This window comes from Rattus rattus, chromosome 7 (assembly GCF_011064425.1).
Source record: "Rattus rattus isolate New Zealand chromosome 7, Rrattus_CSIRO_v1, whole genome shotgun sequence".
Lineage (NCBI taxonomy): Eukaryota > Metazoa > Chordata > Mammalia > Rodentia > Muridae > Rattus > Rattus rattus.
Genome location: NC_046160.1, coordinates 65188220 through 65208585, shown reverse-complemented (window position 1 = coordinate 65208585; position 20366 = coordinate 65188220). Strand labels below are relative to the sequence as shown.

Below are 20366 nucleotides of genomic sequence, written 5' to 3'. Positions count from 1 at the left end.
TTGTTGTTGGTTTATTTGAAAGCACTGAGACAGGTTTCACACACAACCCAGGCTGGCGCTGAACTCCTTAATGTGGTAAGGATGACTGAACTCTGATCTTCCTTCCCTACCTCCCAAATATTAGGATGACAATTGTGAGCCATGCTGGTGTCTGTGGTGCTAGTTAAACCAGGACAGGCAGGTCTGCTATTTAGACTTCATCGACCTTATGTACATTTTCATTTCAGAGATTTGGGTAAAGCCCAAAGAAGCAAGGTCAGAGTGTACCAAATGCCTAGGTAAATATTAGCAGTGTTTCTGTAAGAATTAAGATTATGCAGAAATAAAGCTTACTGAAATCAGTTATATGCTAAAATGTATCAGATGAAAAATTATCTTGCATTTTTAAGTTTATTCGAGTCCAGTATCTTAGTTTCATTTCTATTGCTGTGGTAAGATACACTAATCAAAAGCAAATTAGGGGGTAAAGGGGTTAAATGACTATAATTCCAGATTATAGTTGCCTTAGGGTTTCCATTGCTGTAAACAGACACCATGACCAAGGTAACTCTCATAAAGGACAGCATTTAATTAAGGCTGGCTTACAGGTTCAGAGGTTCAGTCCATTAGGATCAAGGCAGGAAGCAAGGCGGACATAGTGATGGAGAAGGAGCTGAGAGATCTACATCTTGATCCAATTGCAGCCAGAAGAGGACTGTTTCCCAGGCAACTAGGAAGAGGGTCTCAAAGCACACTCCCACTGTCACACATTTCCTCCAACAAAGTCACACCTACTCCATGAAGGCCACACCTCCTAATAGTGCCATACTCTGGGCTAAATACATTCAAACCTCCACAACAGTCCGCCATTGTGGGAAGTCACAGAAGCAGGAGCTTGAGACGTCACGTCAGTCAGGAGCAGAGATAATGTGCCCGTGCTGCCTGATGGCTCATTCAGGTAGCTTTCTTCACTCTCGAAAATGATGCAGCCCACATAGCAGCTATGTCTGCTACATCAATTAAGACAAGTCTACCGGACAAACTGATCTAGACTTCTCAGTGGAGGCTCTCCTCTCATGTGATTCTAAGTTCTAGAATGTAATGTAAGCTAGCTGACAGTTGAAAGTAACTTTTGGGCTTGAGAGATGTCAGGTAAAGGCATTTGCAACCAAGCCTGAGGACCTGAGTTTGATTCCCAGGACCGACATGATAAAGAGAGAACTGATTTCCATAGGTTGTTTTCTGACTCCATATTTCCCACTCCACTTCAGCTAACTAAATAAAGTATAAGAGAATATTTAACAAGAAAACAATCAAATACCTGACTTTTACAGCCAGTGAGTGCTGCTGCCATGCAACTAACATGGTGAAGGGAAAGGCCGACTCCTATGGAGTGTTCATTGGTTTCTACACACACACACACACACACACACACACACACACACACACACACACACACAGACACACACACACACACAGACACACACACACACACAAGCAAATAGATGCACACATTTATGAAAAGTTCATCATAAATGTTATGGCTTCAAAGGAGTAAGTTGATTAGATACTTAAACTTAACTAATTTATAACACAAGATATGTATTTCTGTGGAAGCATTTCATTTATTAATTTTGTGTTTTGGGGTGGGGTGGGGTCTCACTATGGCTGTTCTGGACTCAGTATGCAAATGAGGCCACCTCAAACTCACAGGTACCTGCTTCTGCTTCTGCTTCCCAGGCGCTAGGATTAAAGGCGTGTTCCACCACTCCTGGCTTGTCTGAGAAAGTACTTTAGAATTTTACTTAAAGTTTGGAAATTGTAGCAAGTTAACTTGTTTCATTATAATCGATGTCAGTCATCAACCTTTTTACAAGCCATGTAGAAACATTTATTGATTCAATTCCTTATGTCCTTTCTTCTTTCTTCTCTTTTTGAGGCCAGGTTTTACAGGTCACCCAGGCTACCCTCAAAGTGGCAATTGTCCTGCCTCATTCTCCCAACTGTTGGTATTGCAGACATGCCGCCACACTGGGTTTTACCTGGCTTGTTGTGGCCATACTTACACTAGATCTCAGTTTGTGTCTGTCTGTGAATCACTTTTACAGTGATAACAAAGCAAGGTCTTCTCTGAAGAGTGTTGATGTTTTGTGTAGATACTGACAAGAAGATTACGCTTTCGGTTGGAACGTGCACCTGGTGAAACCGCATTAATAGACCGGACAGGCAGGATGCTGAAGATGGAGCCCTTAGCTACAGTTGAATCTCTGGAACAGTATCTGCTGAAAATGGTGAGCTCTGTGTGGCAGGCAGGGCTTTGTGGAATAGGTGGTCACCGTGCTATTTTAACCCTTTGTAGGAAAGTCATGTAGATGTATATCCAGGGTTATGAATTCTACTTTAGAAATCTGTTTTAGAAAACATGTCTTAGCAATATCTTCATCATAAAGGTATTTATTAGTGTTCATTTAATATTGAAATAGTAGGCAAAATCTTAGTACCATTCAATAAAGATATATAGCTACTTACAGGGTAGGCGATCTCTTTTTCAATCAAGAAAGTTTTTATTAGCATTATATTGTTTGGAGACAGTTTATTATAACCCAGGGTGTCATGCACTTGCTAAGTATGCAGCTGAGCTGTCTTTGAACTCCCTGCTTCACCTCCTGCCTGCCGGGCTTACAGAAACAGACCCCGATTCCCATCTTAAAATGTTGTATTGAAAAAGTAATAAATTACACCTGTGAGTCATTGCACCTAAGTTTTTATTTTTAATAGAGAATAATGACAGTTACTTCTTGAGTTGAATATTACAACTTTAAAAGTATTTGAAGCTAGTGATGATAGAAAATGTTTTTGTTTGCCATAATGAAGTCATTTTATAATCAAGGCTATTTTTCTATTAAAATACATGAGAAGTGCTCTGGCTGGATATGTGTTTCAGTGAGGTTTATAGCACATGTAAAGCCCTGGGTGTGCCTCTCTAGCTTCGCAACAAAGCAAAGTAAGTGCGAGCAACCTTTGTTACTGAGAGCAAAGCCCGTTGGCTACAGGACACGTTTTTTTTTTTTATAGTCTTCAAGTGTTTAACTCTTGGCTAGGTGATTATTTTAAAAATATTTATTATGTTATAATACAATTGACTTTAAAAAGGTTGGAAAGGGTGGCTTAATGTTTTTTAAAATAGAGTTCTTAGGGTGAAAGTTCTCTGTGTTTACTTTGACCTAGGTAGCAAAGCAGTGGTACGATTTTGACCGGTCCTCATTTGTTTTTGTTCGAAAATTGAGAGAAGGCCAAAATTTTATATTTCGGCACCAGCATGATTTTGATGAAAATGGAATCATTTACTGGATTGGAACAAATGCAAAGTAAGCTATTTCGTTTAAGCTAAAGTAACAATGCTTACCTGGGAAAACAGTTTTAGTTAGTAGAGTAAAATAATTGGATGTTCATGGAACATCTTAAGTTTAAGGTTGTACCCCAGATTGGACTTCAGCTTGCTGTGTAGCTGAGGGTGATCTTGAAGTCCTGCTTGGTTAGAGAAGCGTACCACCGTCCCCAGTGTACAACTTGGAATTAAGAACTAATATGAACAAATGCAACTTGCCTTTTCTTGATTTCTCCTTGTTTTTTGTTTTTAACTTAAAATTTTTATTTCTGTGTAGAACTGCATATGAATGGGTAAATCCTGCAGCTTATGGTCTTGTAGTCGTGACATCATCAGAAGGAAGAAATCTACCATATGGCCGCTTGGAAGACATACTAAGTCGAGATAATTCAGCTTTAAATTGTCATAGCAATGATGATAAAAATGCCTGGTTTGCCATAGATCTGGGTGTCTGGGTAATACCATCAGCATACACACTTCGTCATGCTCGTGGCTATGGAAGGTCTGCACTGAGAAACTGGGTTTTCCAGGTATCCAAAGATGGACAGAACTGGACTTCTTTGTATACCCATGTTGATGACTGCAGTCTCAATGAACCAGGGTTAGTTGAGGAGTCTTTGAAAATTGGGGGAAATCAGTAAAGAGCCTTGTTTATTTTTATGATTGTATATTATAGAGCTCTATTTTTTAAATATTGAAATAAAATATTTTTTCTAAAAATAAATCATTTGACATATAATTTAGACATTGAAAGTTGGAAAAACTGGCTTTACTGAAACTATGAAAAAGATCAGATGGAGGCTAGCCAGATGGCTGTGGGGTAAAGGCCCAGACTGATAACCTAAGTTTGAGCCTCAGAATCCATGCAGATATGTGTCTTTGGACATGTGTTCCCATGTAGTACAGGCGCTCGAGCGCACACTCACTCACACACACACACACACACACGCACACACACACAGGCACACACACACACACATACATGCACACACACACACATATACACACATACACATACACACACGCGCGCATGCGGGCACACACACACCCACACACACGCACGCATGCACAAATGCACTAGCGGCTGGAGAGATGGCTTAGAGGTTAAGAGCACTGATTGCTCTTCAGAGAACATGGAGTTTGGTTCCCAGAACCTACATGGCTGCTTATAACATTGTTTAACTTTATTCTCAGGGAATCTGGCATCCTCTTCTCGCCTCTGAGGATACTGCATGTACACAGTGCATATACATGCAGCCAAAACATGCTTAAAATATATTTTAAAATAAAAATAGAAATTAAAAAATAAAATACAATGTCTTTTATGAAGTTTAGATTACATTTTGATAAAAAGCTGATTGTATTTGTGTGAGTACTTATGAGAGCTATAAAAGCACACAAGGAAGAAATGCCCCCACACTCGTGTACTCATCATTTCATGTACTAAGACGAACAAATGTTGGACTGCTTAGCAGTAGGTATTATTGTAGCCGTATGACTAGTAGAAAATTTTCTTATTTTTATGATTTCTTAAGTTTTTTTTCTGTAGGTATAGGTATGAATTTTGTATGTGTGATACTAAGAATTGAACAGAAGACTTGTGCTTCGCTGAGCTAGGCTATACCCCAGCCATACTGTCTATTTTTTTCACAATTAGATTAAAAACATATTTCTTCTAAGTTAATTTCCATATTTGATATAGCATGAAAGGAAGTGGTATTATCATTAGGGTTAGTAGGCAAAGTTTTTTGAGTTTTAAAGTTAAAAATTTTAATACATTTAAAATGTCAAGGATTTATAAAGAAATTTCATTTTAAAAGTACTTCTTTTTCTTTTAAACATCATCCTTTTGCATTAACCAAATCATTTGACACTGTAAATAAACTATTTTTTTAAATGTCGTATTTAACGTTTTATCCATTTTTGTAATCAATTTGATTTGTTTGTTGAGATAAAGTCTCACTATGTAGCCCTGGATGGCCTAGAACTCAGTCTGTGTACCAGGCTGGCCTTGAACTTATAGCCATCTGTCTGCCTCTTTTTTTCTGGGTGCTGGGATTAAAAACATGCAACATGCCTGACTTTTCTATTTTTTGTAATCGAATTTTAAGTGACAATTAAATCATTTTTAACATACTTTTTGTCAAATGCATTTACAGGTCAACTGCAACGTGGCCACTTGACCCAGCAAAGGATGAAAAACAAGGATGGCGGCATGTGAGGCTGAAGCAGATGGGGAAGAACGCAAGTGGACAGACACACTACCTCTCACTCTCTGGCTTTGAACTCTATGGCACTGTAAATGGCGTGTGTGAAGACCAACTCGGTAATGGAAGGACGTGAGGCCTCTCTTAACTTTTTACAACTGTTTAGTAAAGTGGCTTGGTTTATATTCTCTCATTCTGATCTCACAGGGAAAGCAGCTAAAGAAGCAGAAGCTAACCTTAGAAGGCAGAGGCGCCTGGTGCGCTCTCAGGTCCTGAAGTACATGGTTCCAGGAGCACGTGTTGTCAGAGGCCTTGACTGGAAGTGGCGAGACCAGGATGGCAGCCCGCAGGGAGAAGGCACAGTCACAGGAGAGCTGCACAATGGTGAGCAGGTGGTCAGCACCTGGGGTGGGGCCACGTGTCTTCCATTGTTGACTTTGGATACTTTGTAAACTGGATAAGTAGCAGACCTTTTTAGGAGAACTGGTGACTTCACATGAAAATGAAAAGAGCTGGAAGTCCTGACATCTGTCTGTAATCTCAGCACCTGGAGGCAGAGGCAGTGGCTCTCTCTGAGAATGAGGCCAGCCTGATAGTTCCAGGCCAATCAGAGCTTCATGGTTGAGACCATTTCTAAAAAGTAACAACTCATTCACTTAGAATAAATAGTTAAAATAAAACAGAATCTGTCCACTAGAACCGCTTTGCCTATATTGTAAAATGATTATTGAGCTAATATAAAGGATTTCAGGATTATATTTTCTTCTCTTTTTCCTTAGTGGATTGTTCTCCAGTTACCATTAATTCCTGATACGAGTTTCATGGTAGTTTTAGGATTTAGGCAGTGCCTTTTCACTGTACTAAAGACATAGAGAAGAGAAAGAATCAGTGTTCAAAGTTCTTTTTCTGTAGAGCAAGGAATAAGGAGTGGTATCTTGATCACTTAGTAGATTATTACAGTCTACCAGCCTGGGGGCGGGCGGGATTTAAATCATCTTCTGTAGTAGGGCTAATTGTACAAAGAAGGCAGATTCATTTTAATCTTTGTGCTGTAGATTTTAGCAAAAGTTGTTACCCCAATAAATAAGCTACTGTTCAGGCCCCAGCAGCTGTCCTGGCTATTTTTTTTTTTTTGGCGGTGGGGGGTGGGGGGGCATTTAAAACGCTTACTTAGTAGCAAGTCATTTGCTTGAATCAGTAAGTTCTCTCTTATCAATTGTACTGAGCATTGAAAAACGTAAACTGTTTCTATTATTTTCTAATATTTAACAGGCTATAGTAAAAATGATATTCTTTTCTAATATTTAACAGGCTATAGTAAAAATGATGGGGTTGGGACTTTAGCTCAGTTGGTAGAGCCTTGCTCTATGTATGTGAAGCCCTGGGCTTGAGGCTAGCACTGCAGAGATTGTGGCCTGGAGGCGCTCCTAGGCTAGGACCTGTCTCTAAAACTAAAGTAAAGGAAGGTAGACCTTAGGAGAATAGTACGTATTTTAATGCATTTACTTTTATGTGATTAAAAGCATTCAATTTAAATGCTAATAAATTAGTAAATGCTATTATTTTAAAGTTTCCATTCCTTGAAAATTACCATATTACTAAACACATCTCTATAGCATTGAACCCCAGTTGCAGACAACTAAAAACAAATACAGGTTTACAGTGAGATAAAATGTATTACACCAGCAATGGTTGAGATAAAAGAACACCATTCTAATAAGATATTTAAAATTGTTAATAAGTTCATATTCTCTCTTATAAATTGAAGTGTGTAATCTTATAAAGAGGACGGTAACTAGTAATATGCGATACAGTTCATTTTCCTCTGAAAGGAGTCAGCTGAAACAGCCACATAAATTAGAATCTCAATTTCAGAACTTAGAACTCAAGAAAGACACGTTTCTGATCCTCCAAATGTTGAAATTCAGATTTAGCTTTAAACATGTCAGAGTTTTTACTTTTCAATATACATTTTCACAATAGGGAATCTTTACTAACTCTGTCTTTTTATCTATGTTTGACGCAAAGGAATATTTTATATTTAGGTATAAATATGTTCACCTTTTAAAACTTTTCTCAAACCTAATATAAATGGTGTGCACTTTTTAGTATATTCCCACATTGCATCAGGTAGATCCGTTGCTCTTCTGAAGAGTCTGTGTGTTGGTAAAACTGTCCTTTATCCACTTACTCTACAAAATTGTAAAGGGACTTCTTGGGAAAAACAAATACATATTTATATTTAATAATGTTCATTTATATAGTTTGGTCATTTGAGTATATATTGGTATCAATGCAATACAAATCTTAACTTTATTTCATACTGGGATATATTTTCGAACCTTTTTAATGCTTTTCTGTATAGCAAACGAGATAGTTAAATGTTGGTTTCAAAAGTTTTTCAGCATACAAATATAAAATACATATAATATGTCTATATTACATCTATAATATATAATATCTGTTTATGTAGATTTGGAGCAGTTGGTTTTCCTTTCAAATAACTCATAAACAGATAATGTGCAGGTGGCCCGTGCTCCTCTGAGTCCCGTTATGAACATGAACTTAGTGTATGGTGGTTATGTGGCAAGTGGGTCAGGGCTCAGGTATGCCAAAACCTACTTAAGCTTGGTTCAAGCTCAGAGTACTTACTTCCAAGTTTAAGTTTTACTGTGTGTTTCCCTCTGGGTAATTAGCTTCTAACTAAAGTAAAACTGAACTTTCTATTAGCTTCCTTCTTGATCAGTTGTTTTTTTGGTTTTGGAATTTTATTACCCTTTACAAAAAGACTAACATTTTTCATATATAAGTAAGTATAGATCAAATATATTTTAGTTTGTTACTAGCTTCAGTATAAAAATTCTCAAAAGAACTCAGCTTGCTTTTAAGTTGTTTCTAAGATATTTTTGTGCTTACTCAAATCTAGTAAACTAAGCTATGAAAATCAGGTAATCACTTTGAGAACACAGTTGAAATGCCAACTTAGTATTTTATTTGAGCTAGTAATCTAAAATTTCTTAAGTGGCATAAGCTTGCTTTATTTGTCATTTTTATTGTTTATTCCAACCTTAAAAATTAATGGTTAGTACTTCTTTCAAGAAGAAACATTTGCTAATCACATAGTCATATTTAACAGTTCAAAAATCTTCACTTGTTGAAATCTCAGTCGTTTTTTCTTTTACATCTAATATTGTTTCTGTATTGGAAATGTAGCTTAGTGGTAGATGCCTGCGTGTGTCAGACCCTAGGGTTCACCCTCAGCATCAATTGTTAAAAGTTTTTCCCTTTTACCAGAACAGATGTAAATATCACTTTTACAGTGTTGTCTACATCATTAGTCGGCCAGGTGGCGGCAGCACAGGACAGCCCAGGCTATACAGAGAAACCCTGTTGTAAATAAAAGAAAAAATCTACCAGTCTTGGGCTGTCCAGAGATAAATCTAATAAAAGGAATAATTTTAGAGATATCCCAGAAACCTTGTATGTAGTGTATACTTCTTAGTATGATTATGTGAGAATTAAATAGTATAGACTTTCAAATAGACAAATGATAGTATCAAATACATTTTAATTAATCTGAGTTCACAACTTACTTTTCGTTGGCAAACCGTTGGTTAGCGATTGAAGTGCAGCGCTGATGAAACGCTGACCCGTGTTGTGGAGCTGCTGTCTAATGCTCCTCTGCTTTCTGCTGGGTCTCACAAACTCCTGTCCCTTTCCAGGCTGGATTGATGTCACCTGGGATGCTGGTGGCTCAAACTCTTACCGTATGGGCGCAGAAGGAAAATTTGACCTCAAGCTTGCACCAGGGTACGACCCTGATACAGTGGCATCACCCAAACCTGTTTCATCCACTGTTTCAGGCACAACGCAATCATGGAGCAGCTTGGTGAAAAACAACTGTCCAGACAAGACGTCTGCTGCTGCAGGCTCCTCAAGTAGAAAAGGAAGCAGCAGTTCTGTGTGTAGCGTGGCCAGTAGCAGCGACATCAGCTTGGGTTCGACCAAAACGGAACGGAGATCAGAAATTGTAATGGAACACAGTATAGTTTCAGGAGCTGATGTCCATGAACCAATTGTTGTTCTTTCATCTGCTGAAAACGTTCCTCAAACAGAAGTAGGGTCATCTTCCAGTGCAAGCACCAGCACCCTAACAGCGGAAACGGGAAGTGAAAATGCTGAAAGGAAGTTAGGCCCGGATAGTTCTGTTCGAGCTCCTGGGGAGTCTAGTGCAATATCCATGGGAATTGTTAGCGTTAGCTCTCCTGATGTTAGTTCAGTATCTGAATTAACTAATAAGGAAGCAGCTTCACAACGACCCCTTAGCTCGTCAGCAAGTAACAGACTGTCAGTGAGCTCTCTGTTGGCAGCTGGGGCCCCTATGAGCTCTAGTGCAAGTGTACCTAACCTGTCCTCAAGAGAAACATCTAGCTTGGAGAGCTTTGTAAGGAGAGTGGCAAACATAGCACGGACTAATGCCACCAACAACATGAACCTGAGCCGGAGCAGCAGTGATAACAACACTAACACTCTGGGGCGGAATGTGATGAGCACCGCAAGTAAGTGAGCTTTTCCTTCTGGGACCCACCGCCTCCACGCCCAGGGAGCCCCAGGAAGTCAGCTGGTCAGTTCAGGCTACCGCCTTCAGCTGACGCCAGCCATGTCAGACCGGCTACATCAGGCACAGCACCTGGGAACCATGAAGTCAATCTGAGGAATCTAAGGTGGTTTAAGAGTTCAGAGTAGCTTGCATTTATAGTAATGGTTAAACAGAATCAAACGACAAATTAGAAAGAAGACTTGAGGGTTAAATAGCAGTGTTTCCGTGACACAGCATTCGCTCAGCTCCGGTGTTCACTTTAGCTTCTGAATGTTACCTAAGAGCAAGTTACCAATGGGTCGGAGTAATTACCATGAGAACGACAAGAAAGTATCCCTGTAGCTTGGTTTTTTTGTGAAAGCTAGGCTTTAAATGTTTAGAGGATAGTTATGCTTTTTAAAAACATTAAGTTCTAGTTGGTTTTTAGTTTGGTTCCCAAAGTTGTTGCTTTTCAATGTTTTCATTATTAATGTGTCTCATGGAGTTTTAAAATATCTATATATATCTTGATTCTTTTTTTCTAAGGTTCCTTCAGTACTATGTATTTAACTGATTTGCTTCATTTTTATTTTTAGCTTCTCCTCTTATGGGTGCTCAGAGTTTCCCTAATTTGACCACACCTGGTACTACATCGACAGTGACAATGTCAACATCGAGTGTTACTAGCAGCAGCAATGTAGCTACGGCGACAACAGTTTTATCAGTGGGTCAGTCATTAAGTAATACTTTAACCACCAGCCTCACATCAACCTCTAGTGAGAGTGACACAGGGCAGGAAGCAGAATATTCCTTATATGGTAAGTTACAGCATAAAGTTTATTAAAAATCCAATCCATTCATACTTACACACGTACGTACGTACGTACATACATACATACATACATACATACATACATACATACATACATATACTTACTCACTTACTTAACATTGTGCTTTATCCTTGGAATTCTCGGTGGGGAATGGAGTTTGAGGTAAGGTCTTGCTTTATAGCCTCAGCTGGCTATATAGAGCTCACTATATAGACCTGGCTGGCTTCAGTTTCACCTGTCTCTGCCTCTTGAGTGCTGGCTAGGATTAAAGGTGTGCACCACCACATCCTTCTTTATATATACTTAACCTTTTATAAAATAGAAAAATGATGTAGAGAAGACTTAAAAATTATCTTGATTATAGGGCCTAGAAAGTGCTCTGACCTCAGGGGTTAAGAGCACTTACTGGTCTTACAGAGGACCCAGGTTTTATTCCCAGCACCCAGATGGTGGCACACAGCCATCCATAACTGCAGTTTCAAGGGACCCAACATTCTTCTGACTTTCAAGGATACAACATGGATGTGGTGCGGGCAAAAAAAAGTCATACACATAAAATGAGTTTTATAAAGTTTTAAAGTGCGGGAAGGGGTGGGTCGTTGGGGGGGAAAGGGGATAAAAGTATTTGATTATAAACAGAGTAATAATCATATCTTATCTTGGAAATAAGTATATAGCTGAATGTTGTTGGTTTGAGACAAGGTTGGCTATGTATCCCTGGTTAGCTGAGCTTACTATGTAGAGAGAGCTGCCTAACCTTGAACTTGGGGTAATCTTGATGCCTCTCTGTCTTGAGTGCTGGAATTATAGGCATTTACCATGATGCTTGGTTAGCATGTGAGTTTTAATTTCATTAAAGTTTGCTTAGAAAGTTCTGAAGTTTTATCTTCATGCCTTCGATATAGTAGTCAAACACAAATTATTTGGTTCTCTTAATAGTTTTTAAAAGAGACTGGAGAGATGGCTCAGCAGTTACTAGCATTTGCTGCTGATCAAAGGTCCTGGGTACAGTTCCCAGCACCCACACAGCAACTCACTGCCATCTGCAATTCCAGGGAAACAAACACCCTGTGCTGTTGTCTCCTGTTGGCACTGGGCATGCATGTGAACACATGCATATATGCAGGCTAAACACTAATGCACATTTAGAAAATGTTAAAGAAAAAAATAGGTAGCTCTTTTAGCATATTAATAAAAAATGTAGAGTACCTACCTTCCAAACCTGTTCAGTTACGTGCCTGTGTGTGTGTGTGTGTGTGTGTGTGTGTGTGTGTGTGTGTGTGTGTGTGTGTGTGTGTTTAAGCTAAAGGGAATTATGTCCTTTAGCTATTTCTTTCACCCAGTACATTTGAAAATATATCCCATTGCTTGATGTGTTCTACAACATTTGAAATTACTGCCAAATATTCTACTGTGGGATCATGGTGGTAAGTTTTATATTTGTAGAGTAGTTACAACTGTCTCCTTCCCATAAACATGAATAGACAACTCAGGATTGTATTGCTGTGGATCGCCTCAGGTTTAGCTCTGTAAACGTAATTAACTTCCAAAAACCTTGACTTTCTGTCAAGAGGAGTTGAAATATTTTTTTCCCATGTTGCTTATTGTCATGCTGGGATTTACCAGTAATTATAGGACACATCACACTTCGCAGTATTAAACTGTTTACCTTTGAAATTAATTAAGAAGAATATCATGACTTCTAAATTTTAATTAAAAGACTTTTGGTTCAAAAGTCTGTATATGCAAGTTGCTAAATAGTCATAGATAATCTGATGTTCTTTCTCAGTCTGTACTTCACCTTTGTTTAGTTCTAGCACTGAGTTGTGTCCCTTATATAGCTGGTGCAGACTTCGCGTGTTGAGTCTCACTATTCTGGGGTTCTTAAGCTCTCATAAAGAACAGCTTCTTAATGTCTTTATGTTGGGCAATATAACCTTGGCATATTTAAAAATTAATCTTTATTATTATTTTTTTTTGTATAAGTGTATGACGTGTGTGTGTAGAGGTCAGAGAACAACTTCCAGGAGACAGATTTTCCCTTCTCTTGTGGGTTCTGGGGATCGAATTCTGGTTGTCAGGGTTATGTGGCAAGCACTTTTGACTCATTCTTGATGGTCCTTGCTTTGTTTTTGTTTTTGTTTTTGTTTTTTTTAAGATTTATTTTATGTATGTGTACACTGTATACTATCATTCTCTTCACACACACCAAAAGGGTGTCGGATCCCTTTTCAGATGGTTGTGAGCCACCATGGGGTTGCTGGGAATTGAACTCAGTATGACCTCTTGGAGAGCAGTCGTTACTCTTAACTGCTGAGCCATCTCTCCAGCCCATTCATTCATTCATTTATTTATTTATTTATTTATTTATTTATTTATTTATTTATTTTTTCCTAAAGAGAACCTTATTGTGTAGTTCAGGCTGGCTTTGAAGTCATAATTCTGCTTCAGCCTACTGAATGCTTGTATTATAGGCACGCATCATTACTGGGTAGCATGACCCATTCTTCATTGGGGAAGTTAGTCCTAAGGAAGAAGATAAAGGGGATTCAGGATTAAACTTGGTTATGCATTGAATTACATGGATAATGTGAAAGATAACATATACTTATCCTATAACAAACACATGTTATTCTCTAGTAGTCATTATCACTAAATAACTTGCCATATCTAAGCTTTATTCTTTTTGATTGGCTTTAATTCTATATATCTTCATAAGGTCTTGTATAAAGGCTAGTGTTTATAGATATGTTTGTTTGTTTATTGAACCCTCTGTCTTCTGTAAGTTTCTTAGAGCCTTGGATATTCTAGCTTTGTTTCCAATGGTATCTATGTGATGGAACAGTTCTACTCATTAGCGTATACTCAGTAGGTATCTGTGGGTAAAATAAAATGACTCCAAATTGTACTTCATATAATACTCAGAGGATGATGGTGGGATTGTCTTGTCTTGTTTTAAGCATCATCACATGGTTGCCCTATCATAGATTTTGTTGATTGAAGTATACTTTGAGATCATCTATTTTTTTTCTGCCATGCTTGTGATTAGTCTCACTTGTTATTATGTTATGAGAATTATTAGGATAAATAAGTGGCATCATTAACTGGCATTCATGCTTGAGCCTTCTGAGTTTACCTTTGGTTATATAACCCTGACGCAGACTCCTTGCTGTTCTTCACTAATTGCATTAACAATAAAGTGGTTGGCTTTTTCCTTCCTAGACTTTCTTGATAGCTGTCGTGCCAGTACTCTCTTAGCTGAGCTAGATGATGACGAGGACTTGCCTGAGCCGGATGAGGAAGACGATGAGAACGAAGATGACAATCAGGAGGACCAAGAATACGAGGAGGTTATGGTAGAGAGTCTTCATTCCCTTCACTAATGCAGGGTATTAGAAGCCAGGCATGGTGGTACGCTCTTGTAATCCCAGCAATTGGGAAGTAGAGACAGGGAGATTGAAAATTTGGTTTCAATCTCTACTATAGCGAAAAAAGAAAAAAAAATTAGGTATATTCCTTATGAAGAAGGTTAATATATAATACACGACATTAAAAACTCCAAACACGCCATCTTTGCTGAAGATGGCTGATGAAGAGAACTTTTGTTGTTGTTTTTATGTTCTTTTCATCTAGACATGGTTTCTCTGTGTACCCCTGACTATCCTGGAACCCTGAGATCCACCTGCCTCTGCCTTCTGAGTGCTGGATTAAAGGCATGCTCCACCACTGCCTGGCTAAAAGAGATTTTGAAAAGTGTGGATCAAATAGTTAAACATATGTCTCTTGGTGTTTTTTTAATCTTAGATTCTGAGACGTCCATCTTTGCAACGTCGTGCTGGCTCTCGCTCTGATGTAACACACCATGCTGTCACCTCACAGCTACCACAGGTCCCTTCTGGAGCAGGCAGCCGACCTATTGGGGAACAGGTAATACCATGTATATCAAGCTTATCATATATGTTTTCCATTCACAGGAAAGTATTAACCAAAATGCCTACAATTATGTGCCACAAGGAGGAGGAGGGAGCTGTCAGTTACAGAAACCAGCTTCCCCTGATGCTTACGTTCTGTGTTTCACAGAGAAGCCAGGATTATTCTGGTATAAACCAAGCATGAGTTTCTTACTTGAAACCACTTCATCTTGACCTTGAGTAAACATAAGCATTTATTAAAACAGCTGAAGTTTCTAGTAGCCCGAGTAATTCTGGTATTTCTCATAGACATAGCAGAAGTCTTTTTTCTTTTTTTACTTTTTTTCTTTTTTAAATTTTTTTTCTGATTAAGAAATCTCTTTCCTACACGTTTCTTCTTTGAAGAATGTCCCCATCTATGTGTGCCTGTGTATCAGAGGAGAAAACTTGGGGACTTGGAGTTGCTTTTCTCTTTGCACCCAGTGGGTCCGAAGATAAGGCATTTTGGTCATCAGCTTTTATGCCAAGTTCCCTTACCTTTTGAGTCATCTTGTCAGCCCTACAATAGTTACCTTAGTAACAAACACTGACCATTAAGGGGTAGGCATAGTTGTTATCACAGTATGTAAATTACCTTATTTTTCTGTCTAATGGCCCTTTATGTGTTGTAACTCACTGCAGTTATCAGAAGAACTATCTCTGGAAGTCATCTGTAGTAGCTTGGGGTTCAGGATGCAAACGTAAACAGACATTCCAACACCATAGGTATATAGTGCCACTTTATCTATTGAAAAAGTTATGTCAGTCGAGTGTTTAAAACTGAGAGGCATGTATGTTGTTTGGTTTTAACAGCCAACACCATCTATTGTCATACAGAAATTTCAGGCACATCACAAGTGACTCTCATATTTTGTGTGAATAGTTCAGAATGAAATTAAGTAGACATTAAGAAAAAACTTATTTTAAAATAATAGGCTCATAGGAAATGGGAAAAGTACTACAGAAGGTTACATGTGCCCTTCCCCCCCGCCCCCACTGTAATATCAAAGCTAGGAATAGAGGCTGAATGTACTATGGATGTCTTTAACCGCCAAACAGTACACATTCGATAAACATGCATTTTTACATGTTTGTATTAGCCTATTTTATACTTTAGCAATCAGGTCAAGTACCGTAAGTACAGTCCCTACAACACACTAAAGACAGTGAGTTGGCTCAGTGGGTTACGGCTTTGGCCACCAAGCCTGACAAACTCAAATTTGATCTTGAGATGTGCAAGTTGTAAGGAGAGAACCAACTCCCAAAAGTTGTCCCTGATCTCCACATAGACATAAAAATAGACACATGAATAAGTGTACTTTAAAATTTAAAGAATTACCTAACATGTAGCTATCTTATTTAGTAGATGGGTAGTCAGTTTAGGAAGAATTTTTTCCTTAGCTGCAACTGTATGTGGAATCTTGTTGCCTAGGAAGAAGAAGAGTATGAAACTAAAGGAGGTCGCCGGAGAACCTGGGATGACGACTACGTGCTGAAGCGGCAGTTCTCTGCACTGGTTCCCGCTTTTGATCCTAGGCCTGGTCGTACCAATGTCCAACAGACAACTGACCTAGAAATCCCTCCCCCAGGTACAGTCTATTTAAGTGTCATGTTCAGCTTCAGTTGGTAACAAATGAGATGATAATATACAGTTTGAAAAGTTAAGGGCCACTTGTATTTCTAGGTTAGAATAAAACAGTTCTTTAAAACCCTAAGTTGTATAGATGTTGGGCCCACAATAGGGTTCAGTGAGAGGAGCTTCCTGCTAAGTCTGACAAACTGGGTTCAAACCCTGGAGTCCACACGGTAGAAGAGGAGAGCTAATAAATTGTCCCACACTTTGCACATGTGTTCTGTGGCTTCCCCACACCAAATAAAACTCAAATCTCAGGAACTATGAGTTAATACATTTGTGTTGTAAGAGCATCTATTTTGTAGTAATGAGCATCCATTTAAAAGATTAAATGAAGTAAGACATTTAGGGTAAGTTTACCATGGTACCTGATTGTGCTTCAGTAAGGAAATGCCAAGTATTCTTTCTAGTTCATGTTCCTTAAAGAAGATTTGTCACTAAGTTTGTTTTATTGATATAAAGATACTATGTTCAAAGGCACATGTCTTTGTAATATACTTTATGTAAAGATATATACAGCTTGAATAAAATGTTCTGAACTTGGCTCAGGAACAGTTGGTGAATGGGGAACACACAGCTGTAGACTTTCTGTATCAGTCAGGGCTATCAGTATTTTTCCTATCTGCTGGATCTTTGTGAGGTGAGTCCAGCATGTCTACAGGTGAGTGAGTTCTAGGACAGCCAGAGCTCTATAGTAAGACCCTGGCCTGAAAACAACAACAACAGCAAACAGTACGGTGGAATGCACTACAGTGAATAAAGACTATTTTAAAGAGTTGTATGATAGAAAGAAAGAAAAATCATGAGTTAATAAAAATGAGTTTTTCCTAATTATGTCATCAATCTATTTATATTTGTATTAATCTTCAAATTTATTCATTTACGGTAAATAAAAGTTTGATAGATCATTGGCTCAGTAAATGATATTTTCTGAGTATAGGTCAGTGATAATTTTAGTTTATAATCTATAAAATTAAACATTAACTGTCTTCAGAGTTACCAAGCATTTTAAATAAAAATTTAAATATATCCTGTTCTATTATTCTGTCTCTAACTAACTAGGTGTAATAATTCCCACTTAAAAGCAAAGCAAAACAGGCTGAAGAGATAGTGTACCAGAGAGATAGTGTACCAGATAAAACTTGCTGCATTTCAGAGGACCCTGGTTTGGTTCTCAGCACTCTCATGGTATCTCCCAGCTGCAGACCTGAGGATCTGATGCCCTCTTCTGACCTCCATAGGCACTGTGTTGAATATGTGGTACCCACACATACTCATGCAGGCAAGACACTCTAATCCTTTATTTTTATTTTAAATAAAACAGTCAGGGATTATGTTATTCCAGTGCTTGAGAGGCTCAGGGAATAAAGTTGTGGAGAGTTCAAAGGCCAGCCTGGAGCATGCTGTGTAATCCAGGCCGTCCTGATCTCCATTAAGAAGACTTTTCTCACAAGCTAGGTGTAGTAGGTCAGATCCTGACGCAGGAGAGTCTGGAGTGCACATAGGTTAGTGACTGTATGGCCTTGTCTCCTTGTACAGTGCTCTCTGAGATGTTTTCACATCTTTGATCTCCTTAGGAACACCTCACTCAGAGCTCTTGGAGGAAGTCGAGTGTACTCCATCACCTCGATTGGCTCTCACGTTGAAAGTGACTGGGCTTGGAACGACTCGGGAAGTTGAACTGCCACTTAGCAACTTCAGATCAACCATCTTTTATTATGTACAGAAACTGCTTCAGCTGTCTTGTAATGGCAATGTGAAGTCAGACAAACTTAGGCGTATTTGGGAGCCGACTTACACGTAAGAGGTCTTAACTTGATATTTAAGCAAGCACGGTTATTATCTATGAGCCAAGGAACGATGAGTCTTTGTGTTTGGATGACAGGGCCTTAAAAGATGTGCTTTTCGTTTGTTGCTTTGCAGGAACCGATGAGGTTGTTTCTGGCTCCAGGTGCAGGGCGGCTAAGTTTTAGCGCTGGAAGAACCTCTAGAAAAAGTCCATATAATCTAGGCCCAGACTTGGAAAGAATGTCTATTAGAGTTTTATAATTGCCCGTGACAGAAGCACTAAATATACTTTGTTAAACTACCTCTTTATTCATTCTGCAAATTATTGTCAATGACATGACAGATTTAATGTGCTTTCAGTCAATTCTCTACCTGAGCTATACTCCCAAAGAGTGACCATTTTTGTTTCTTAGTTCCCAAATCTATAAAATGAAGCACTGCTGTGAGGAATTAATGGATTAACACATGTAATGTGTTTTTAGATGTTGTTTCTCAGTCATAGTTAAGTGTTTAGTATTGTGAGTAAGTAATTAGTATTTTATAACAAACATTGACATTTAATTTCACATTTTAATTTAGTTTATGATTTTTTTCATTCTTTATTGGATATATATTTTTTTTAAGATTTAAATATTTATTTCATGTATATGAATAAACTGTTGCTGTCTTCAGACACACCAAAAGAGGGTATCAGATCCCACCACAGATGGTTGTGAGCCACCATGTGGTTGCTGGGAGAGCAGTCAGCACTCTTAACCACTGATAGCCCCCATTGTTTTTTAATAGTCCTAATCCTGGATGATATCTGATAACAGTAGAGCTTTTTGAGATACATAATACAATGATTTTATCACCTTCTCAGACACTGAAACTTTATTTCACTGTCTTTGAAAATAAGCCCTTTTCTCATTGCTATCCTAGCCTTTCTAGTCACAGGAAATATTTTACCTCATTTTATTTATGTAACCATACAGGAAGCCAAAATACTTAGTATAGAGGGCATTCATATTTTTAACCTTGTAGATTTGGGGATGTTGAGATGGGACATTGGCTAAAGAGTGCTGGATGCCACACTTGGCTGCCTAAGCTCTATTCCCAAACCTACTTGATAGAAGGAGAGAGTTGACTCTTAGCCCTCTGATTTCCACATTCTTTCTATGGCATATGTGCATTTACTGGGTGTGGGTGTGAGCGTACATGCACATATGTGTACCTCCCCACACACACATATACACACACAGACAATGGTGATTTTAAAAAATTATATTGAAAACTCTTGAATTGGGCTGGAGAGATGGCTCAGTGGTTAACAGCACTGACTGCTCTTCCAGAGGTCCTGAGTTCAAATCCTAGCAACCACATGGTGGCTTACAACCGTCTGTAATGAGATCTGATGCCCTCTTTTGGTGTGTCTGAAGACAGCTACAGTGTACTCATAATCAATCAATCAGTCAATCAATCAATCAATCTTTAAAAAAAAAAACTATAGAATTGATATATATTTTCATTGTCCTTTGGGGTTTTTTTTGTTGTTGTTGTTTTGTTTGTTTTTGTTTTTTGTTTTTCTTTTAAAAAGTGGAATTTCATGTAGCCTACATTGGCCCCAAACTTCCTATGTAGCAAAGGGTGGCTTTGGACTTAGAATCCTCCTGCCCCTGCCCTCCTACTTTTAAGTACTGGGCCTGTGGGACCACATCTAGTGATGTGTGCTTTCTTTGGATATTTTGTCTTAAAATTTCCATTTGAGCCAGACAAGTTGTCATGTGGCTATAATTCCAGCATTTGGGAAGTGGAGGCAGAGTCATAGTCATAAGAATCAATTTTGAGTCTAGCCTAGGCTACATAGCAAAGGTTGTTACAAAGAACAAGGGTCAGAGGTATCTCAATGGTAGACTACTTGCTGGCAGCTCCTTGAGTTTAATGTTTAATGTTAGTGTATATCTAATAAATCACCTTATTAACATATTTTAAAGATTACAGCTTTATTAGAAATAACTAAATCATTTGAT

General features: G+C 38.4%; 1 protein-coding gene across 1 annotated transcript in view; it reads left to right on the top strand.

The window, feature by feature from the left end:
* Hectd1 (HECT domain E3 ubiquitin protein ligase 1) overlaps nucleotides 1-20366 on the top strand; it is an 88436-nt gene that overhangs the window by 54637 nt on the left and 13433 nt on the right. Inside the window, exons 20-30 of the mRNA XM_032907719.1 lie at nucleotides 2136-2270; nucleotides 3208-3347; nucleotides 3645-3968; nucleotides 5527-5693; nucleotides 5782-5958; nucleotides 9297-10133; nucleotides 10750-10971; nucleotides 14209-14342; nucleotides 14791-14913; nucleotides 16369-16525; nucleotides 18147-18369. Of these exons, the coding sequence (XP_032763610.1) occupies nucleotides 2136-2270; nucleotides 3208-3347; nucleotides 3645-3968; nucleotides 5527-5693; nucleotides 5782-5958; nucleotides 9297-10133; nucleotides 10750-10971; nucleotides 14209-14342; nucleotides 14791-14913; nucleotides 16369-16525; nucleotides 18147-18369 (2639 nt within the window). The remainder of the gene's footprint in view (nucleotides 1-2135; nucleotides 2271-3207; nucleotides 3348-3644; nucleotides 3969-5526; nucleotides 5694-5781; nucleotides 5959-9296; nucleotides 10134-10749; nucleotides 10972-14208; nucleotides 14343-14790; nucleotides 14914-16368; nucleotides 16526-18146; nucleotides 18370-20366) is intronic.